Genomic DNA, 24,884 nt, shown 5'->3' with positions numbered 1-24,884 from the left:
GCCATCCCATTCTGCCTAGAAGGGGAAGCATGGGCACTGAGCTGCTAATTGACATTAACTTTAGAATTCCCTGGAGGGAGGGAGGATAGGGAGGAGGAAGTGGGGGGGGGGCAAACAGGAGGGGGAAAAGGAATGAATGAATACAAAAGTAAGAAATGTACTGCCAGTAAGAATGCTCATGAATTACCAGGGCCATGGGGTCAGTTTACCAAGAAAACCAGTGTGAGGAATAAAACTTCCCTACAGCTTGGTCCAGGGTTCATATGGTTGCTCTCACCCAGGTTCTTGAAGAAAGGAGAAGACCACAAGTAAAGGCAAGACCACCGGTGACCAGAAATAACAGGAACGTGGGTACGAGACTTCCTGGGTTCAATTCCTAACACTGTCACTTACTAGCAAGGTGACCTTGGGCAAAATATCTTTCTGTGGTTCCTTTTTCTCATCTTTCAAATTGGAATCATCATGATGCCTACACCTCAGAGGGATGGTCATGAGGATGGCAGGGAATAGTTAAAATATTGAAAATATTTAGAATGGTGCCTAAAAAGTGGTAACGGCTATGCGATAGCTAGCTCTTGTTATTATTATTTACTAGTGGTTCTGAATTACCGAGATTGGGGAACACGTGGCATTGCAATCATGTTCTTGCATATATGCCTCAGAGACAGAGAGCTCTCACTGGCAGCTGGTTTGATTAAGGTATACTCAGGTATCTACCAGCTATAATTATTCATGCTCAGGAATAAGTGTGAGCATCTGGAACCATTCTACTGGTGAAATGGGGACCATAAACACACAGTTGAGTCTGGATGGATCCATCCCTAGAAATGGAAGAATTAGGCATAAGATCTGTGCCACTTCATACAATGGGTTTCACCCCAGATGGGGTCAGCCAGTAAACAAAGGCCATAAAGAAAATAAAGATACTAACTGTTAAGAATTATGAATCAAAGTACTGGGGAAAAAGAATGAGTAAAAGACCTTTGGATGGATGACATAATTCCACTAAACTGTACTTTTTTTTGCTACCTAGGGATATTTTTATTTTTATTCTTATTTTCATCTTTTTGCCTTTTCTAGGGCCTCTCCTGTGGCATATGGAGGTTCCCAGGTTAGGGGTCTAATCGGAGCTGTAGCCACCGGCCCATGCTAGAGCCACAGCAACAAGGGATCTGAGCCACCTCCGCGACCTACACCACACAGCTCATGGCAACCCTGGATCCTTAACCTACTGAGCAAGGCCAGGGATCGAACCTGCAACCTCATGGTTCCCTGGTGGATTCGTTAACCACTGAGCCATGACGGGAACTCCCTTGGGGATATTTTTAAATGGGCCTTCTATACTTCAAGTAATTCTGACTTTCACCTTTATATAGTTGTTAGGAAGCTGACTCTCCAGGTGCCGTGTTTAGAGGGTGTGAGGTAATGCCCAAGTATTTAGACAGGTGCTCACCAGCATCAGAAATGGAGGGTCAGTTCTACACGAGGCTGTAAAAAGATAGACAATCATACATCTAGATAAGACAGGGAGAGAGAGAAGTTGAGTGAATGAATCAACTCAAGACATTTGTATAAGATACTAAGAGCTGTTCAAAGAGCAAGAGAAGAAGAGAAATTGAGGTCCACATTTAAATGAGAGCCACAAGGGAGCAGCCCCGGTGCTGGAGGAAAAGCAAAGCCCTAATCTGGAGAAAATTCAAATTAAAGACTAAAAAGGCAATAAAATGTCACACAGAGACACAGGAGGAACAGGGCCCCAGAAGCTAAGATAAAAATTTACTGAGCCATTCATTGCTGTATTAATTGACTGTCACTAGGCTAACAGCAAAGCAGTAGCAGGGCTTTTGCACAGGTTATAGTGTGGGTTCTGACAGCATCTTGTATCACAGCAAGCCTCTTCCAAGCCTGTACATGTTATAACACTTTGCAAAGTCCCAAAGCTTGTAGGGTCTCCCATTCACATGGGAACATCACTGACCAAACATCACCTTCCCATATCCAGTTTGTCCACACCACATGGCCCTGCCAGGCATTCAAAAAAGCCTCAAAGATATCCTCGCAAAGGCTTAAGAAATTTCCAACAAGGCCACGAAGGGGATTAGACAAAGATGATATACGAGTTCCCTGGTGGCCTAGTGGTTCAAGGATTCATCATTGTTACTGCTGTGGCTCTGGTCACTGCTGTGGTGTGGGCTCAATCCCTGGCCCAGGGACTTTGGCTTGCCACAGGCACAGGCAAAAAATAAATAACTTTTTTTTACTCCTTGTTTAAAAAAGAGTGAGCTAACATTCTCGATTTATTCAGGGAAATTTATTTAACCACCTACTACGAGCCAGGACTTGTAGATACAAAGAATAGGAAGATAGGATCTGGGCCCTGAGGGACTTACAGGTGTGGTGGGTGGATTAGGCATGTAAATTGGTAAGGATAATAAAATGCTGCAGGTTCTATGTCAGAAGTACATTGATGGTAAAATAGAGACATAAAAAAAGAGTGATCAATCGTACATGGGTAGGGTGATTATAAAGGTGACTCTTTAAAAAATAAATGCAGCAAGTCAGGATATGAATATCTATTGTATTAAACAGTCACATAATTTATTCTTCGCTATAAAAAAGTTACATCTATTTAGGAATGGATAAGCTAAAAATGATATTTTAAAATTCCTTCTCTTTTCAGAAATGCTCCATTAGCCTCTTTGACAACTGAATATAATGTTATTCTAGGTGTCGCCAGTCAAATAGATACTTGCGATTATATTAGTATAAGGGGAAAAGCAAGGTGCATATATAAAAATAAATCTGTCTGAATATTACTGGTCATATAGATTTTTGGTGTAGTTATCTGTTAGTCTTAGAAATTCTTCCTTTTGTACACTCACAGCCACCCATACTTAAATCATTTAAAGGGTAGTTCTTTTGAAAAAGTAACTTGGTAGCTTATGAACCGAAAAGGCAGAATTAGAGATATTATTCAGCTGCTGTATCTCATTAGGGTTGTAATCTTCAGATGTGTACAGCGTGAAGGTATATGGACCATGCACTGATCTCTTCAGCCTCTCATGCTGGCAGAGAGCAGAATTTTCAGAGCATCACCTTGCAAAACATCCACTTACAAACAAATTTGTTGGAGTTCTCTCTGTGGAACAACGGGATCAGAGAGTCTCTGCAGCACCAGGACACAGGTTCAGTTCCTGGGCCAGCATTGGCATGGCAACTGAAGCTCGGATCTGACCCCTGGCCAAGGAGCTCCATATGCCATGGGCTGGCCAAAGAAGAAGAAGAAGAAAAAAAGATAAATAGATTTGTCCAAGTCCACTTACAAAGAAGTTCAGCTCTGGTCACGTCATCAACCAATGCTAAAAATTAGTCTTCATTAGGCAATCACATTGTAGCCTTTATGGAAACAAGCCTCTTTCCCAAATCCCCATTACCAAGTTACCCAATTAACTTATCCAAAACTCTGGAGGAAGTCTTCAAACCTGTCTGTTAGCAAAGTGTTTCTATGATAAATTTCCCACAGAAGTACTTGCATGCTCCACAGAGCCTCACACAAATTGGTGAGTGTCTGCGGTGGATCATTTCAACCTCTAGTAATGGTCAAGCCTTCCTGCCCCTCATTTTAACGACCACTGTATCCCCACCTCTACTCTTCTCTCCTGGAATGTGTCAAATAAAAAACAAACCTGGACACAGCAAGGAGAGATCTGATTTGAAAGAGTCATTGCAAGAAAGAGGGGGTGAAGGACTCCTGCAGGAGATGGAGGAGAACTATTGCGATACAGAGAACCTTTGATCATAAGATTTGCAAACATGCCAAATATTAGCCAAAAAGAGGGTTGCTTTTATAGGAAGGTGTGACAGGTTGGAAAGAAACTGAAATGGGGAAGCGGGATGAAAGGCAGCATGATCAGCCAGCAGCTCAGAGTATGTGTTACCCTGGAGCTGGTCCATTCTAGGAGGAGGTGCCAAGGAGATGCCACAGGCAGCCTAAAGTTCTGGGGCTCGGGGAGAGGAGACACGCTTAAGCACAGTCTGGTTAATGAGCATGTTTTTCCCAGTTGATGGATGGAGACAAGCAGTTCAGCTCATCATTTGTGAGGTGAAGAATGGGACTCTGGGGGGTTGTGTCTGGCCTTGTCATAGCTACACAAGGAGCCATCTGTGCCTCTTACCTAAGTCATTTGAGAAAGGGTGGGTTTTTGGCAGGAAGCTGTTTCCGAAACACAAAAGAATGGGGCGGGGAGGGTGGGAGGGTGGTGAAACCGCTGTTCTCTAGGATCACAGGACTGAGGCACAGTTCCAATTGTCCACTGATGTTCATGCATTGAAGATAAGGGGACCCTGGGCAAGGCTCTTAGGGGTAACCGAATAGGATCCTATGGGGAGTTCTGGGATCAGACCTCAAGCCCCATGTCTGCCTCCTGCCTCTTGTCTGCAGGAAACCTTTAGCCTCTAGGCCTTCCCCAGATTCCTAAGAGTAAATTTCATCAGAGAAGTGAGAAAACGCAGAGAGAAAGGAAAACAGTTGAGCGAGACAAAATAATGGTAGTTCAATCATTAAACAAAGTCAAGGACTTTAGATTCTTCTCAAGGACTATAGATCATATTCTGAGTCATGTCCTTTGAGATGTTCTGCAGATACTGAAGCCTGCGCCAGGTGGGAGAAGATAACTATACACTGCCCACAAGCGCGTGGATCCCAAACTGGCGGGAACCAGAAGATGGATGATGTTGACTCCCTGTCACCTCACCATCAACCCGTCAGAAGACTGTCTACCAGCTGACCACACGTCACTCAACTCCCACCCCCTACCCTGTCTTTAAAAACCTTTCCCTGAAAGCCTTTGGGGAGCTCAGACCTTTTAAGGACTAGCTACCTGTTTGGGGGCTGCAACAAAAGCTGCGCTGTCCTTCACCACGACCTGGTGTCAGTAGATTGCCTTTACAGCGTTCAGGCAAGTGGACCGCAGCTTAGTTTGGTAACATTAGGAAATGCGGCTTTTTGTAGGATGTTGGGATAAGTCAAAAACGATTGCCTTCCGAGTGGCTTGGAGTGACGTGGACCACTTAGAGATGGGTAGTCAAGGTAAAAGGAATCGTAATGATTCAAGCCAGATCAGAACTCAACACAGAATGTGGGACTAAATCACACACCAGAGAATGCACTTCTTTCAACCCTGACTCCTGTGCCTCAACCTCCCCTGGTGACCAGTGGGGACATCTAAGCCTTTGGTCATCAACTGCTTAAGGTTCTCTATTGCTTTGCACTTTGTAGACCTATCTGACAAGGGGTATGCAGGAAAGAAAAAAATCTAACACTGTTTTAGGTTCAGAGGTTAAGTCTTTGGCAGAGCTGTGCAGAGACTCAGAATCTCTTAAATTCCCTGGCCCAAGCATTTCCATTAAAAGAGGAAAACCAAATTATTACATTATTATATTTCTAAGAGAGGTAAAGATAGCCCAGTGCGCCTGGAGTATCTGTATCTGGCTTAGGAAGAGAAGCAAAAAAGATCCACTTCTTCCTCTCCTTTTTTCCCCTTAAACTGCAGAAGCCCAGGGAGGTGGAGAGAAGAATGGGGGGGGGGTCATGGTGGGCGGGGCCCCCACAAGCTCACACCTGAAGGGGAAAGCCCCTTCCCAAAGCAGACCTCATCAAAATAATGTTAATTGCTGCCTCAGTTCAGCACAGGACTCTCAAAAGATCTTTCATTCCCTTGCTTCACCCGAGATCAAATTTGTTATTAGCAGAAGCAAGAACCCATCGATTAATGAAAGAAAATATAATTAGGCAACACAGGTTTTAAGGATATGAATGAAATTCACTTAAGCTCCCCATTTATAAGAGTTCCGCACAAGCTAAAACCGCATTGTCTGATACAAAAGAAATAATACTTTTGTTGTGGCTATTCCCAAACTCTGTGCAGAAACCAAGGAAGCCTCATAAGCACTAAATTCAGCTTCCTATTAGGCAAATAACACATAAAAATGAACACAGAAATGATAGGAATAAAGCTTCTAAGCTGGAAACTGACTTTATTACTGTTAAATCATATGAATAATTTCTAATTGATTTGTATTGGGCAGGAATCTTATATTCCAGAACCATGTTCATCTATTTATCACAATATTCTGTGTGACATATGGAAACGAATACATTGCTTCATTAATATTTACAGTCTTTCTCTAGTCATGGCTCCGAGATATTTAACATTCTAAAACATAAGCATTGATAATTACATGTTTTACATTTTACTCTAATTTTTAATCCTGCCAAGACTATTTAATATAACTAACTTTTTAACTATGTACTCTTTTCTCTCTTTACCATTAGCATATCAATCAAATTTGCATTATTCTGGTTTGCTCATTTTATTAAAAGCGAATTCAGGGCACAATTGACTTTTCATTTGTTTAACAAGTGAAGAAATATTTACCCTGACAGCCATTGCATTGTAGAGATTCATCTTCATAGTGTAATATGCTAACTGTGAATCAAGAAAAAAAAAGATGGCATATATTTCAGTTTTACACAAAGACAGTGCAGCCTGTTTTTACATATAAAAGATAAGAATCTTTATACATAATACATAATAAGAGTTCTAGGCTTAGAAAAATGAAATCAAACTTTGTATTGAAGAGATGGGTTTCCTAATACATAATGCAGGCTTAACCAGAAAAATCTATGGTAGTCAAACCAGGAGCTAATGGAGATGTATGATGATAAAATACTCTCCGCTGAGTTTGATAATCAATGGTGCTCTACTGAGAATAGAATAACAAAGCAGAAATATTCACAAGTGCTGGTGACACGTAGTATTGTATGATTTATTCACTGGGGTTCTTTTAGCCAAAACTCACAGAAACATAAAAGGAATTCATATTTCAAGACGTCTGGGTTAATGAAAAATTCAAAGAAATGCTGTCTTCAGTCGAAATCGTTCAAGGATATGGATGCAGTGATGGAGCAAAATGGGGCCTTCAACCATCTGTACAAAAATGTTATGTACTTAGCTGCCTCCTGAGTAATCCTGGGGAATTTTGTTTCATTTAATATTCATTTTAACACCATACAAATCATAAATACAATGATATCACGTTACAGCAAATCCCCTGATATAATGAAGACTTCCTAAAGTCTTGATTTCTGTCTAGTAGAGACACACTTGCCTATTAATAGACAAATCTCTGTGACAGTGAATAATCATTTAGCAACATAGCTTATTTCAGTGAAAATACTGCTTTCCATACAACATCCACATCTGTTCTTTCAATTAAAAAGATAAAATTAACATAACTCATGACAGTACGATCAACACTGAAATACAGATTTTTTCCACACAAAATTCAACTTTATCCATTTTTATTCAATCAAAACTCATCTGGCTAATATAACCCAAGCCTAGGTAATGGTTGTTATCTTTCAGCAAAAATCACAGATAAGTGCCTTAACCTTTTATTACAGGGGTTTTCTTCCCTTCGACAAATAGGAATTCATATAAAGGGGTTTCACTATAATTAGTATTGTTTGAATTGCCTGATCTGATCCAAAGCAAATTGTCTGTGGAGAGCAGCGGGCTGGGTTATTTATCAACAGTCTGAGCAATTAAGAAACAGTTGGCTGCAATATGTTGTTTCCAGATGAACACAATGATGTTGCTTCATTTTAAATTCTCTTTCTTCGTTAGAGCAAGCAAGGCATAATTCTTGGTGTGGAGGTGAATTTAAAATATAGACACTACTGAGGATAGAGTGGGGTAACTGGTGAACAGATAACAGCAAGGACCTGCTGTAGAGCACAGGGAAATCTACTCGACAATCTAGAGGAGGAAAAAGAATGGGTATTTACGTGTGTGTGTGTGTGTGTGTGAGTGTGTGTGAGATGTTCATCTATAACCGATTGGCCTTGTTGTACACATGAAACTAATACAACTTTCTAAGTCAACAGTACTCCAACAAAATTTTGAAAATAAATAAATAACGTATTTACTCAAGAATCCTATTTCCTCAAGTCATACCAAGGCACATATCACTACTACATAGTTTTATACAGAAGAAACACACTGGAAATTATATATTTGAGGAAGTTGGGTTCAGAAAAGATATTATTTCTTATCTTTTCTCCTACTGCTCAGTAGCAGGGAATGTTAGTGAGCTTTCAAGACACAGACCTGGGTTCAAATCCTGATGTTGCTCTTACTAGCTGTGTGGCTTGAACAATACTGGAAGTCTCCCAGTCTTGATTTATAACCTTAGAAAATGGGGCACCCCACATTTCACAGGGTTGTTGTGATGAATAAAATGAGATAAAGTATTTAAGGTACTTGGGTCATAGTTGATGGTCATTTTGGATGAGATTACCACACATTTCATGGCTAAAGTTCTGTCATTTCACTGTAAGTAAAATTCTACAATGTATAAGAGGTTAAATTTTATTGTGAACAAAGTGGAAAGAGAGACATAGGTTTAAGCCTAAGAATTTTGAATTTTCTAGTTAAAAGGTGAAAAAGCACTTTGATGCCAGGTTATCAGTCTCACGTGAAGCCCAGACTGACGTTACATTTATTCTCAATTTTCTAGCCCAGATGCTTCTGAAAGTACCACCAAAATGTGTGAGAAAAATATTACGTAATTCCACTTACATGAGGCACCTGGAGGAGTAAAGTTCAGAGACAGAAAGTAGAATAGTGGTCACTAGCAACAAGGAGGGGGGAAGAGTTATTTTAATAGTGGGTACAGAGTTTTCCTCCACGATGACGGGTAAGTCTTGGAGACGGACAGTGCTGATGGATGGGCAGTGGTGATGGCTGCGTAACACTGTCAGTGTGCTTAATGCCACTGAATAGTACAGATAAAAATAGGTAAAATGATAAATTTTGTATGATGTACACTTCAGGTTTTTTTTTTTTTTTTAGCTTTTTAGAGCATATGGAAGTTCCCAGGCTAGGGGTCAAATCAGAGCTGCGGCTGCCAGCCTATACACCACAGCCACAGCAATGCCAGATCTGAACCATGTCTGAGATCTATACCACAACTCACAGCAATGTTGGAGCCTTAACCCATCGAGCGAGGCCAGGGATCGAACACTCATCCTCGCGGATACTAGTCAGATTCGTTACTGCTGAGCCACAATGGGAACTCATATCTCAGTTTTTCAAATACACTAAAAAATCATTTGTGAGTGTGGATTGGGCACTTATCTATGAGAGACATTCAAAATTTAACATTTTATAAAATTTCATCTGTCTCCACATTTCCATTCTGAGCAGTGATGATCATTTGTTATATTAATATCTGTCCCTCTGTTTACATGAGGAATTAAATTTTAACTCACTCAGGAGCTCCTGCTATGGCTCAGCAGGTTAAGAACCCAACATAGTGTCCATGAGGATGCAGGTTCAATCCCTGGCCTCACACAGTGGGTTAAGGATCTGGTGCTGCCATGCGCTCTGGCGTAGGTCACATATGTGACTTGAATCCTTCCTTACTATATATTAATTTCCTATTTTATCATTAAGGTACCAAAGGGTTCTATTTGAGGAAGACTAAAGATCTGGAGTGAAAATCAAGCATGAAAGATGATAGTTTCAATGTAATGAAAACTAATGTTCAATTATAGAGGTTTCCCAAGTGTTTGCTGAACAGGTGAAGGAAGGGAAAGAAAGAGGGAGGGGGAGAAAGAAAAGAGGGTGAGAAGGATAAAGAGAATCTATATGTTGCATTTATAAGAGATAAGGAAGAAAGAATTCCTGGGAGGAAAACAGCGTTTGAAACCAAATCGATGATGTGTTTGCTACATAGACTTTGTCATGTCACCTGACTCAATCTTTAGAAGGATGCTGCAATTTTTTTGGAAGATGCAGTCCTTTTAAGAACATTGAGTGGTTAATACCCATGAGGACCTTTTCGACAGGGCTGCTATTCAATGGGATTGGACCATGGTTACCGAGGGGGTAAGTCTCATATTTGAGTTTCTCTTTTCACCCCTCTATCGGGTGAATTACAACGTGGGGGTGGCGGAGGGTAAATGAGAACCACTCTCTTAAAGGTCAGGTGATAGTCAAAGTTCACCACAGTCAGGTCCCAATTTTGTTCTCCGATGATTCTCCCCACTCTGCTCCTTTCAACCTCAATCTGATCAAATGAGTCTATTTTCCTCTTCATGTCCATGCTTTTCTACTCCCCTTGCCTGAACTGTCTCATCATTCTTTTCTAGCCATCCATATCCCCTCTTGACCATTTTTCTTGTGAGCATTTCTAGGAGAAACTACCTTTTCTCCCCCATTTCAAGTACTAGAGGCTGGAAGAAGAAGCTGGCATTCTCTTGGCTCCAATGGGTATTTTCACACCATTTCAAACCAGTAGGAAGTACTGCTTTAAGATGTTATTTTTTTAATAATAGTTGATTTACCATGTTCTGTCAATTTCTGCTGTTTTAGCAAAGTGACCCAGCCATATATACATATATCTCCATTAAAAAAACCTGCTGGTATTTATCATGACAACACATAACGGGATTTGACAGTAGACGGGTAACCTTTGTTCCATTTAAAGTTCATAACATGTCTTTCCATTGTTACTCTTTCAAATTTTAATCAAATATGAAAAGTCTGTAAGAAGAACAGTAAAATGGGAAGCGTATATCAATATGGTAACCTTTTTGGCAATACACTCTTTTATATATATATATTCACATTCTTTCGATCACATTAGCCTCCATCAGTTCCATCACAAGTGGGAAGCGCTGCTTTAAAAGCCACAACAACCAGGACAAAAAGCCAAAGGATAAAAAATCCCATGGCTGACCCTTAGGTTTTTCACATCTATCAGGCTCTTTCTTGTTGGTTTTCTTATCCGACCTCAGGTCTTCAGCTGACCCTCTTCTTCCCTCCTCCACCCCGCCCCCTGACCTGCTCCAAACATTCTGACACCAAGCTAAAGCTCCTTCTCTTCCCTGCAACTCTTGCCATTATCTTGACCTTTCAAGTTCAAGGAGAATACAATTACCTCATCTCCAAATTGCCTGCCTTCGCAGTCAGAGTGATGACCTCTTCCCACAGCCATGTTCCAGACCGCAAGTCTTAAACTCAGATTGCAAATTCCTCTCTTAAATCCCTGAGGGCTTCATTGCTACTAAAGGCTTTTCTACCTAGTTCGGAAAGATCTAGTACAGGTATGTCCTCTTCCTCAGTTTTAGGTTCCTCCCTTATACGTTTTTATATAAAAGGGCTACATGGATATTTTTCTACATGAATATGACATAAATGAACTCATCTTTCCTTTGTTGTTCAGCATTTAGGTAGGAAACCAGGAAAAGTTGATTTTCAAATGGTCAATCATTTTCAAAAACAGAAAATTTTAGGAGTTCCCGTCGTGGCTCAATGGAAACAAATATGACTAGCATCCATGAGGACGCAGGTTCGATCCCTGGCCTCACTCCCAGTGGGCTACAGATCTAGCAATGCTGTGAGCTGTGGTGTAGGTTGCAGAGGTGGCTCGGATCTGCCATCTGGCATTGCTGTGGCTCTGGTGTAGGCCAATGGCTGCAGTTCCCATTAGACCCCTAGCCTGGGAACCTCCATATGTCTCGGGAGTGGCCCTAGAAAAGGGAAAAAGACAAAAATAAATAAATCAATAAAAAAATAGATAAATAAATTTGAGTAGTACATCTATATAAACTTGACCAGATGAACTGGCTTTATTTGCTAGACTGGGCAATGGAGAGGAAGTATCTGCATTAAAGTGATGACCGTGGAACCTCAGGAAGCCATGCACAAATAGATAACAGATCTAGGGAGCCTGTGACTTGGTTATTTTCCACATCAGTGACATCCTCATGTCATAATTTTGAGTATAATCATAAAGATGATTTATTATCAAATAATCAGGAGTATTTCTGTACACATGCTTGGCTTTGTTTGCTGGCAACTGATATCCCTCTATCTGGTCATTATCAACAGCTGATTTTAAAAATAACCTTCTTCCATACACACACAAATTAAAAACCACTGTATTATTTCTTAGAGTTATCATTAATATAATCTTTAAAAGCAGGTGAACTAAATCTAAATTCACATAATTGTAATGAAAATATGTTAATAAAGTCTTAAATTAACATTAGGAAGTCAAAAATCTTACATTATTTAGTCTCTGGTATTTATTTAAAATGCCAGATCCTGAGAGGGAAGAATATATTATGTTTCAGTTTCTTGCTTTAACACTAAAGGGTGATAAATGCTGCCTGATCGACTTATAACTGATTTGGAAGCCCTGTAAAGAAATTTATAAAAAGAATTGGGCTATAGAAGGAACATTCATTCTTGTAATGAAGAGAAATAAGAACATCTGTACAAGCAACCATGTCAATCTCATCACCTTAAAAATAATGAGCAAATCTTAACTATCCATTAAAAAAACCTGCTGGTATTTATCATGACAACACATAACGGGATTTGACAGTAGATGGTAACCTTTGTTCCATTTAAAGTTCATAACATGTCTTTCCATTGAATTACTCTTTCAAATTTTAATCAAATATGAAAAGTCTGTAAGAAGAACAGTAAAATGGGAAGCAGTATATCAATATGGTGAACCTTTTCGGCAATATACTGTTTTTATAACACGAAGAAAAAAATTTGTTTTTTAAAGGGGAATTATCTTTATAAATTAAATGGTTCTACTACAGGCTATCATATACTTTATCCATATAGTTTAACAAATAGTTTTAATCAAGTTCTGCTAATGTGGTTGCCATATATGTTGCTCACTGAACAATCTCAATCGAAACACATAACCTTGAGCTGTTTAGAACTATAGTTATATGTATATTCATTTGATAATAATGCATAGAGGAGGAATCATGTAAATTAGGGTAGTGTTTATGCTGCCCTGCTCTAAGAGTGAGGTGTTACAAAACAGTGCATTTGCTATTAAACACAACGTAAACTATGTAATGATAAAACATAAAAAAGAAAAGGAAACTGAAAGGGATGCCAAGGCGGGAGTTCCCATTGTGGCTCAGGGTTAAGAACCTAGCACAGTGCCTGTGAGGATGCAGGTTCGAACCCTGGCCTCGCTCAGTGGGCTACAGATCCAGCATTGCTGTGGCTGTGGCTTAGGTCGCAGCTGCAGCTCTGATTCAACCATATGCTGCAGAACCTCAATATGCTGCAGGTGCAGCCCTAAAAAAAAAAATTTTTTTTTTAAAAAGGATATCAAGATGTATACAGCTGTCCTATATGGGTTATACTGACAAATTCACTCGGGTAACGCTCAAAGTGCTGCTATTCTGAAAGAGGCAGATGAAATATTTAAGTGTTCTTCTGGTCCTATCACCTAAGGAAATGACTATTTTCGCTGCATCATTTATGAAACAGAGCAGGGAGTGGTAAGGACAAACCACACAGAATATTATGCAGTTGAAAACAAGAGGGTACCAACACAGCAGGACCACGTGAAATCCGATGGCAAGGGCAGGCTGCAATAAAAAGTCAGCAGGAATTCAGAAAGGGTGGAGCCTGTGTGCACTGAGCACACACACCAGGTGGCCAGAGGGTCCACTGCCGATAAAAAGGAAGCATCAGAGCACATCCTATGGATCGGGGAAGATTTTCAAGGTTGTGAACCAATAGTCCTTGACCTCTAAGTTGGACGCATTTGGGTTTTACGCCAGAGAGGCAGCATGAAAATCAGCAGGAAGACTTGAAATGGAGGCTGAACACGAGACAAAAACAGTGGCCATCCAGGAAGTAAGAAAAGAGTCAAATCACCGAAGGAACGGATGGCCCTGCTATCTTGGGTGAGTGAGAGGAGCAAAACAGAGAACACGGAACACTTTAGGACGGGATTAGCTAGCTGGTGTTACGGTGAGAATTGTTTCAGAGCTGGATGGCAATATTCTGGTAGAGTAGAATTTTAAGGGAGGCTGTCTGAAACTACAGAACCTGTCTAAAGAGATCCTAAGCCTTCTGACATTTCACACTATGTGAGGTTCTTAACTCACTGCGCCGCAACAGGAACACCCGTCTTGGTATCCTTTTTAATTTCCTTTTCTTTTTATATTTTACCATTACACAGTTTACGTTATGTTTAATATCAAATGCACTCTTAGAGCAGGGCTGCATAAACACTACCCTAAGTTATGTGGTTCTTCCTCTATCTCTTCCTTTGCCACACCTGAGACTGTGGAGAACTCCAACTTTTCTAGCAGTTTTCTCCTGGGATATTGTACCTCTGCTTTTCTCTCTATGATCTACCCATGATCCCTCTTTAGGTAGGCCAAGCCCTACCTAAAGCATTCCCCGAGTCTCACTTCTTGGTCCTGTGCTCTACTGTTCAGATTCTTCTCCATCAGGTAGAAAAATCCTGCCACCTTGTAATGATGGCTCTGAGACCTTTATCTCCAGCTCTGACTCTTAACCTCAAAGTTCACTTGAACCGGCCTTTGTCCGGAGGTAATTATATGTGTAGACAACTCTGCGGAGACATCAAAGTCACCTTACAAGACCCCACCACAGGGAGGTGTGCTAACATCATCACAAACTCCGAAAGCTCCAACATCTCTTCGTAAGCCTCACTGAGTGTCCCATTCAGAAGGTTTCTTACAAACATCCCTGCCTTTGTTGTCATTACAACCATTAACCAGCTTTGCGGAGATAAAAAGGGAGCTGTCTTAGGAGCTTACAAAACAAAAAGTTTATGTCTCACTCCCATTACCTGGGGCCAAGTTTCCTGTGGCTACAGCCCGCAACACACGGCTGAGCCCAAAAATCAATGGGCTGGGGATGAATCATTCTCTGAGGAAGAAGAAGGTAGGGGATGATTTTGGCACAAACTGAGATCAATCACCTGCTACGCTGCCGGTAGTGAAGTCTTCCAACTTTTCTCCCCTGAGTTATCAGTTTATCCAGTTAGCAAAAAATTCTGTAGGCTTTCACAGACATTTACTGTGATATGTTTGAGATGGAATGAATAGAAGGGTCACTGCCATTCAGGAGCTTTCCATCAAGTGAGAGATGGAACTAAAGGAATACCGCACGGTGACACCAACGCTGCTGGAGCAAAGCGTGAGGAAGGCACCCTAAGACCTCTGCAGCTTCTGGCCACGTTACCCCCACCCTCTGGAGATCGGAGAAGGTTAGTCTTCAGGTCCTGAAGGATGGGTAAGGACTCAGGCCAACGGGAGCCCAGTCAGAGCAAAGAAGGGCATTCCAGACAGAGAAAACAGCATTTGCGAAAACCCCACAGGACACAGAATATCTCGGCCATGGACGTGGTCTAACATGTCCGGAGAATCCTTATGCAGGTGTAGCAAGAAGTGAGGTTGGGTAGGAGGTGATCATGAGACTACGAAAACCAACATGTCACATTGAAGAGGGTGGATTTTATGTTATTTTATTTTATTCTGTCTTTTTCGGGCCGAACCCACAGCATATAGAAGTTCCCAGGCCAGGAGTCGAATCAGAGTTGCAGCTGCCTGCCTACACCACAGCCACAGCCATGCCAGATCCGAGCCGCACCTGAGACCCACACCACAGCTATATTCAGTAAGAATAATGCCATATAGGACATGTTAGGTCATAAAATGAATGGTACAGTCAGTGACTTGAAAACTTTAGTAACAGCACTCCTCCTTGACTAAAATTTAGCCACACTCTTAGCCCTATGTGTAACCCAGGTACACATAGGGCAGGTATTTTGGAAGATGAGGAAACTGCTTGGTCTAATTCCGTGTGGCCTCTGTTGTCATCTGAGCCACCAGGGCATGATCTGAGAACCACTGATTTAATTTGCCTGTCTGGGGAAGGATCACAAAAATTCGATGATATTTTTTCAGCAACCCCAACATTATGAGAATAAATATTGATTCCAAAGTTGAAGTTTTGACAACAGTCATTGAAATGTATACACTTTTATATGTCTGATTAAAAGGAGGTATCGATGGTTCATAACCACCCAACCAGTGGCTTGTGAGTAGAAACAGCAGCAGTGAAAGCCAAGTCAGGAATGTTCATGGACCACAGACATATGGATGCTCTACGGCCTTCTCTACACAACCATAGTCTCCAACCACTAAAGAATAATAATGAACAGTGCAGCAAAAGATGCTCGTTACCTCACACAAAATACCATTTTTTTTTTTTTGTCTTTTATTTTAGGGCTGCACCTGCGGCATATGGAAATTCCAGGCTAGGGGCTGAATCAGAGCTGCAGCTGCCAGCCTACACCACAGCCACAGCAATGCAGTATCCAAGCCAACACTGGATCCTTAACCAAGGATTGAACCAGATCCAGGTCAGGGATTGAGCTCTCGTCCTCGTGAGTACTAGTTGGGTTCATTACTGCTAAGCCACACTGGGAACTTTAATTTTTTTGAAATTGAATCAGAGCTGCAGCTGCCGCCTACACCACAGCCACAGTGATGCCAGATCTCAGCCACAGCTCATGGCAATGCTGGATCCTTAACCCACTGAGCGAGGCCAGGAATCAAACCAGCAACCGAATGCTTCCTAGTCAGATTCATTAGCCACTGCGCCACAACAGGAACTCCAGGAAACTTTAATTTTTGATCATCTTGTTTAAGTAATCCGATTTTATTAAAAACTGGCGTGAAGGAGCTCCTGCTGGCCAAATCTGGGGTGATCTGAGCACCAAAGCAGTGAGTGAGAGCAGTTTACTGTAACCCACTAAATAAAAGAGGAAATCACCAGGCTAAACTGATATAAATAAATAAATAAATGTAGAGGAAAAAAAGCCCTTACACTAAAATGCTAACAAGTAAAGGGAGAAATGGTGGAGTTGAGATCACTATTTGACAAATGTAAAATAATTGATTGCAGTAAGAACCATCATTGGATGCTAAACCTAGTATGAAAAAGTCTGATGAGGTAGAAGATGTATAGCCAATCTTGAAACATTGCCTCCTAAGATAAAAGCAGTAAGTTTACAGAGTGTGAGACACCACTTTAAATGATCAAACTTAGCATTAATTACCATGGGACAAATTGACATCATATGGTTCTTGACATGATGTCCTGAGATATATTTCTGCTAAAAATGCATAACCTCAATCTAACAGTGAAGAAAAAGAACCAAACCAAAACAGAGGAATAATCGGAACTAAAATTAGTCTATACTTAGACGCCACTAATAAAGAATAAATGAAGAACACATTTAAACTGTTATAGTAGAAAGTAGTAACAAATCCAAAAATTAGTGATGAATGATCAGAAACCTCCTTATTTTGTGTCAAAAAATGATTTTTTTAATTTCCTAAATCTCATAACTGAAGTATAAGATGGTACATTATCCCATACTTCTGCAGGTCTATCAGTGGATACAGATGATTGTGTTATGCTGCATTTATTAAGGCAAATCTTAAAAAAAAAATCCCAAGAGTCAATCACAGGTAATTCTAAATAGCACAGAGAGCAGTTGCCTCATATTTTTATCTTGTGGAATTAATTTAGGGCACTTCAACCAATGATTACTGAACGTGCAGTGGGCCAGGTATGAGTCTAAATGCTGGTGGTCAAAAAAGAACAAGCTACAGTGCTCACCTCTGAAAGAGCTCAATCTAGAAAACAGAGAGTATCTTCAAGAAATAAGTACATATAGGGAGTTCCCATTGTGGCTCCATGGCAACCAACCTGACCAGTATCCATGAAGATGCGAGTTGGCTCCCTGGTTTGCTCAGTGGGTTAAGGATTCAGCATTGCTGTGACCTGTGGTGTAGGTTGCAGATACACCTGGATCTGGCGTGGCTGTGGCTATGGTGTGGGCTGGTGGCTGCAGCTCTGATTTGACCCTGGCCTGGGAACTTCCATATGCTGGGTGCAGCCCTAAAAAAAAAAAAAGAAAGAAAAGAAAGAAGTACATACAAATGCATAAAGTGAAAGGTACTTTAACGTAATTAAAATATCTGATATAGTTTGGGCACAAAGAAATTAGTTATCAGTTCTCCACAGAAGGATCAGGATAAGGCTTCTCAGAAGAAGTCTCATTCTAAAGATTAAACCCAATTTTGTTTTATATAATAAATATTACCAATAACTCCAGAATTACATGTAAATGTGACTTAGGTAAATAAGTTACAACAAATGCTATAATTCAAATGCTAACATATATTAATTTTTAATATTTACCTTCACAATTAGTTGATAATGTTGTCTGCCTAAGTAACCTCTCCATCGTTTTTGAATAACTGTTGCTGCTCTGTGTAAGTACCTGAAAAATACGCTTATTAGTATGCTTTCATTGAAACAATGATATATTTTCAATTTTTGCTTAGAATATACCTTTCTACAATTCAAGAAGTCAAATTCAAAGCTGAGTTTATGTGTATTTTTTTTTTTTTTTGGTCTTTTTAGAGCTGCATCCACGGCAATATGGAGGTTCCCAGGCTAGGGGTCGAATTGGAGCTGTAGCTGCCGGCCTACAACACAGCCACAGCAACATGGGATCTGAGCCACATCTGTGGTGACTTACACCACAGCTAACTACACCACAGCTAATGGCAATACTGGATCCTTAACCCAACGAACCAGGCCAGGGATCGAACCTGCGTCCTCATGGGTGCTAGTCAGATTTGTTTCCATTGAGCCAACAACTGGAACTCCTATGTGTACTTTTAAAGAATACACATTACCTCTCTGTGATAGAATTAATTATTCCTAGAAGTAGAAAAATGTCATGGATAATTATGCAGTATTTCTTTAGGGCTTATGACTAAACATCTCTAAAATTTTAATTACTCTCTAATACTAATTCTCTAAAATACTTTTGAATGTTAAGACTATAAAACAGGAGCAGTTCCCATCATGGCACAGGGAAACGAATCCGACTAGGAACCATGAGGTTGCGGGTTCAATCCCTGGCCTCGCTCAGTGGGTTGAGGATCCGGCGTTGCCATGAGCTGCGGGGTAGGTTGCAGATGCGGCTTGGATCCTGCATTGCTGTGGCTGTGGTATAGGCCAGCAGCTGTAGCTCCAATTGGACCCCTAGCCTGGGAACCTCCATATGCTGCATGTGCAGCCCTAAAAAAGACAAACAAACAAACAAACAAAAAGACTACAAAACAGGAGGGAATTCCCAAGATGACAGAGTAGAAAGGCCCTGAGTTCACCTCTTCCCACAAGCACACCAAAATTAAAACCATTTACAGAATAACTATGACAGAAAAAGACTAGAACCTACTCGAAAAGATCCTCAACAACTAAATAAAGAAGGAACCACAATGAGATAGGAAGGGGGAGCAGAATCGCAATTCAGTCAAGACCATTACAGCTGGGTGGGTGACCCCAAAACAGGAGAATAATTATAATTGCAGAGGTTCTACCCAAGAATCAAGGGATCTGAGCTCCACACGGGGCTCCCCAACCTGGGGTTCTTCAACCAGGAAGACAAGCCCGGAATGTGTGCTTTGAAGGCAAAGAGGTTACTTTTGCGAAAGCAAGAGGCCTCGGGAGATAGAGTCTTCACTATTGAAGGGGGTACGCAAAATCTCACGTGCTCTGGGCAGAAGCAGTCATTTGGAAGGAGCCTTAGTCAGACCCACCTGCTGAACTTGGAGAGCCTCTCCTAGAAGCAGAGGGCAACTGGGGCACACCTTGGGGACACAGACCTGGTGGCAGTCATTCTGGGGGTCTTGTTCTGCCACACGGATACTGGTGCTGGCAAACGCCATTCCAGATGCTTCTCTTTAGTTTATAGTCTCAGAACCCAGCCTGATCCTGCCCACCAGCCTATAGGCACCAGTGCTGAGACTTTCAGGTCAAACAACTAACTGGCAGGGACCCTGTCTCATCCAACAACCGATAGGCTGCTTGAAGACAGCCAATTATATGCCAATAAAATGGACAGTCTAGAAGGAATGGACAAATTTCTATAAATGGACACTCTCCCAAGACTAAACCAAAAAGAAATATCAAGTATGAACAGACTAATTACCAGTAATGATATTGAATCAGTAATAAAATAAAAAACTCCCAACAAACAAAAGTCCAGGACCAGATGGCTTTACAGGTGAATTCTCCAAAACATTTAGAGAAGAGTTAACATCTCTCTTTCTCAAACGCTTTCAAAAAATTACAGAGGAAGGAACACTTCCAAACTCATTCTCTAAGGCCAAGATCACCATGATACCAAAACCAGACAAGGATATCACAACAAAAGAAAATTACAGGCCAGTATCACTGATGAACATGGATCAAAATGTCCTCACAAAGTATTAGCAAACTCACTCCAAAAACACATTAAAAGGGTCATATATCATAATCAAGTGGGATTTATCCCAGGGATGCAAGGATGGTTTAAGAGTCAGAAAGATAAAGCCTAATACTACATGTTATCACTTACATGTGATATAAAAAATAAAACAAACGAGTGAATACAATAAAAAGAGAAACAGACTCACAGACAAAGAGAATGAACTAGTAGTTACCACTAGGGAGAGGGAAGAGGGAAGAGGGAGGAAATAGATAGGGGTAGGGGTCAGAGGTACTACTACATATAAAATAAATAACAAGGTCATATTGTACAGCACAGGGAATATAGCCAATGTTTTATAACTTAAATGGAGTATAATCTATACAAAGTTTGAATCAGTATGAAACTAATATTGAAACTAGTATTATAAATTACTTAAAAATTAATAAATAAAAAGTAAAATTTAAAAAGAATACAATGAAATATTGAAATAATATTTTAAAAGACCAGAAAACATAGTGACATGTTCAGAAACAAACAAGATACTATTGATATGAATCACTATAATAAGTACTTTGAAATAATTCTCGAGGTCAAGAAACACTTCCCTTTTTCATACTTCTATTACTCAGTCTATCCCAACCAACATCACTGCGGTCTTAGCTGCTGCCGTGTTCCTATTTGGTAGAGTGGCCAAAAAAGAAACCTCTTCTTCACACTTTTATTTGAAAGTCTGACTCCTACTAGTTAATGTAAGGAAGTATACAGTATAATCCCTAGCTCACCATCTGAGTTGTTATGGACTCGTTATATTATTCCTCCACCTTATCCAGGGCAATATATTTCAGAATTGGTGAGAGAGTGAAGGAAGTTTGAACACTGAAGAAAAAGTAGAAACAGTTAAGATAGGGGATAGACTTCAATCTCTTTGTAATCAGAATGATGTCCTCTGGGTACCATTTGCCTTTGTTTACCAACAGTTGGAGAGGACTGGAATGGCTTCTTTTTTGTTTTGTTTTTCTTTCTTACCAGTCAATGAATTCATTGCTATAAAATACAAGTCCAATCATTTTGTCACATTTTATGGAACTTGAAGCAAATAATCAGATTGAGTATATTTATGACACTGAGAATTTTTAAAAGAGATACAGTCAATATCATTTAGTTTCTAGATACGTAAGAAAAGATGACCAAAAAGAGTTATAACTTTAAAGGACATCATATAATTTATTAACTTCATTACAGGTAAAATAAAAAATTATTTGCAATGAGAACTGTATGAATAAATTACATTTCATAAGGAGTATATTTTTATGATGTATCTGAGGTTTCCATGACAAAATCAATATACCTGATATATGCTCGAACTCGACATCCTCGAAACCAGCTCTGGATTTTAACCGCTGCATCATTCTCCTTTTTTCGAAATACATCGACAACACTAAAGAGAAAAATTTTAAACCATTTCATTAATGACTAATTTGATTCTAAAGCAAATCAACCCGTTAAACTTAATTTTAATTTCTTCCAAAATGATAATTATAACTCAAATGTCATTTTAAATAAAATTAAAATGCTAAATAAAGAAAGTATTCCAGAAATCATGATATGTTTTAAAAATTAACCTTTCTCTAAGAGGCCATATGCTTTCAACAGCTTTACTCTTTTAATTTTTATAATCACCTATTTGCAACTAATTAATTTGCCAGTGGTTTTTGTAAGGAAATTTACAAAGCAATGTGCTATTTTGTGATTATTTTTAAAACATAATTATTTGAATTCACTGTTTAAATGCCACAACACATATCATGCAAGATTTAAATGCTTGCATATTTCACTCACTGCATCAGTTAAATGAATTGCCTCTAAAGAATAATGAATCCATCACTTTGCCTTTTCTAGATAGAGTTCTTAGAAGGTCCGTATCAGTTAAAGGAGGGAGGGGGCAGGGCCACAGGCCTTACAGAGATAAAATTTCAGTCTTTAGGAGTTCCCGATATGGCTCAGCAGTAATGAACCAACTAGTGTCTATGAGGTTGTGGGTTTGATTCCTTGCCCCGCTCAGTGGGTTAAGGACCCGGTAGTGACATGAAGTGTGATGTAGGTCAAAGAAGTGGCTTGGATCCAGCATTGCTGTGGCTGTGGTGTAGGCCAGCTACAGCTCCGACTAGATTCCTAGCCTGGCAGTTTCCATATGCCACAGGTGTGACCCTTAAAAAAAAAAAAAAATTAGTCTTTAGATTTTACAGATTAATAGGAAGAAAAGGTTTAGTCAAGAAACAGTTACATCTTAATTTTATCAGTCATTACAATTCTCCCTCCCCTTCCCCATTTGATAAAGTGATACTGTATAACTGCAGTTACTGTGGACCACAGAGTAGTTTCTCTCCTAGAATGCTGGTTGGCACAAAATTAGCACTTTAGATTTGTTGAATGAATAAAGAATTTTTTTAAATTTTCTATTTGTTTATTTTATGTAGCTGGTTTATAGTGTTCTATCAACATTCTGCTGTACAGCATGGTGACCCAATGACATGCATAGATTCTTTTTTCTCACATTATCACGCTCCATCACATGTGCCCAGACATAGTTCCCAGCGCTATGGAGCTGGATCTCATTGCCTATCCTTTCCAAAGGCAAGAGTCTGCTTCTATTAACCCCAAGTTCCCCATCCGTCCCAATCCCTCCCTCCCCCCTTGGCAACCACAAGTCTGTTCTCCAACTCCAGGATTTTCTTTTATGTGAAAAGGTTCATTTGTGCTGTACATTAGATTCCAGATATAAGTGATATCATATGGTATTCGTCTTTCTCTTTCTGACGTATTGTTAGTCACTTATTTTTTACCTTTTAAAAAATTCCCTCAAGAACCATGTTTTCTTGGACAGGCTAGTGGTTTTTTTTTTTTTAATTTCCATTGTATGTTAAATATGTAGATTTCATTAAAATCAAATAATTAGAACAAAAAACAGAATAAAAAAATACTTCAAAGATAATAGGAAGTTGGCTGAGACGAAAATAGGATTAGCAATTAAACTCTCAGTGTCAAATAGCTGAAGAAACAAGTAGAAGGATTATTTCACTAGATAAGCAGGAAAGAGAGTTACCTAGAAAGCCTGACTCAAAAGGACCCACAAAAGCAAAAGGAGGAATAAAAATTATGCATCAAGTCAGTAACTCAGATGTGAGAAAAGAAACGGTGAGGAGGAGTTCCCGTCATGGTTCAGTGGTTAACAAACCCTACTAGTAACCATGAGGTTTCGGGTTCGATCCCCGGCCTCGCTCAGTGGGTTAAAGAGCTGGTGTTGCCATGGGCTGTGGTGTGGGTCGGATCCAGCGTTGCTGTGGCTGTGGCACAGGACGGCGGCTATAGCTCCGATTAGACCCCTCGCCTTGGAACCTCCATATGCTGCACGTGCGGCCCTAGAAAGGACAAAAAGACAAAAAAAGAAATGGTGAGAAATCACACAAACTGGAAAGACCGCACCAGGTGCAGTGGCAGTGAAGAACAAACTTAAAAAGAACACAAGAGAATAAAATCACTCACTTTACCAGATAACGCAGAAGATTACTGCCTGGTGCAATAAAATTTGCTGGAAATAATTCAGCGGGTGAGGACGCTCTAAGTTAGGAGTAGAAGAAAAGAAACTTTCGTCATTGCTGCCTGTTTGCTCTGCACATGCAAACGAGCAGAGATGTGTGTAAACCATTGTTGCCTCCAATGATTATACTCCAAGCAGGACAGAGAAGGGCTTCAGGTCTCCTCCTCCGAGGAGCCTTCCTTGAAACGTGAGGCTCTGCGGGGCTCAGAGCTCTGCATCACCCGCAACGCAATCATCCGGACGTGCTTAAGGAGGGTCTTTCCACTACAATTTAAGATCCAAAAGGCAGTCATTGACTTTTTCTCCCAGGCGGCCTCCCCCGTGGTTCCAGAGGGATAGTGGATGCTATTCCCAACCCTCGACTTGTGTCAGGACCACTGGACCATTTACCCCTGTGAAGACTGCCGCTGGCCAGCTTCCCTCACTGCATCGGCCACAGCTGGGTCTCTCTGTGTTTGAGGATGACAGAGCTGCTGAGGACCCAACGGGGGCCCGTGTGCTCTTAGCAACTGGAACCCTGAGGTGAACACGGGGCAAAGGCAGGTAGGTATCTGAAAGAATCTATTGAAAGAGAAACGAATAATCACATCTTAAAATAATTCTTCATGGGCCAGCACTGTTCCTAGCATCTTACCTCCCCCGACTTAACTCATGTCTCATCCTGCGGATACCTCTGTGAAGTAGATAAATACACCCACTTGACAGAGGCAGATCCTGGGGCCGAGGGAGGTAGAGGAACACACCCAAAGCCACGGATGCGTGTGGGTCAGAAATGAGATTTGATTCTAGGTGGCCTCACGCTGGAGGCGGCATTACTAACCTTCTTGTCCCCTAAAGGAGGAGAGGGGAAGGATGAGGACAGAAGCGAGGAAGGAAAAGGACAGAAAAAGCAAAAAAAAAAAAAAAAAAAAAAAAAAAAAGCAAGAGGAAAAATGCCTGTAGGTCATTACAACAATAAGAGAAACTAAACAATGAAGATGTGGAAAAACACCAGTATCGATAGGAAATCCCCCAATTTCTCACTATACAAAGTACTCCGAATGCAGTGCAACGGGCACTCAATACACACAGCCAGAAG

General features: G+C 40.5%; 1 protein-coding gene across 6 annotated transcripts in view; it reads right to left on the bottom strand.

Annotated features, from left to right (window-relative positions):
- Window positions 1-24,884, bottom strand: part of SPATA17 (spermatogenesis associated 17) — a 323,445-nt gene that overhangs the window by 274,509 nt on the left and 24,052 nt on the right. For 4 of the 6 annotated variants that reach the window (XR_002336103.1, XR_002336102.1, XM_021063977.1 and 1 more), the window contains 3 exon segments: window positions 21,557-21,646; window positions 18,144-18,225; window positions 6,438-6,488 (listed from right to left, as the gene is read on the bottom strand). Coding sequence is in view for 2 of the 6 variants with exons in the window: in XM_021063977.1 (XP_020919636.1) it covers window positions 6,438-6,488; window positions 18,144-18,225; window positions 21,557-21,646 (223 nt within the window). In the remaining 4 variants the exon portion in view is untranslated. 6 annotated transcript variants of the gene reach the window in all.

Source organism: Sus scrofa, chromosome 10, assembly GCF_000003025.6.
Source record: "Sus scrofa isolate TJ Tabasco breed Duroc chromosome 10, Sscrofa11.1, whole genome shotgun sequence".
NCBI lineage: Eukaryota > Metazoa > Chordata > Mammalia > Artiodactyla > Suidae > Sus > Sus scrofa.
Note: the sequence above shows the minus strand (reverse complement) of the source record. Positions and strands in the feature narration are given on the sequence as shown.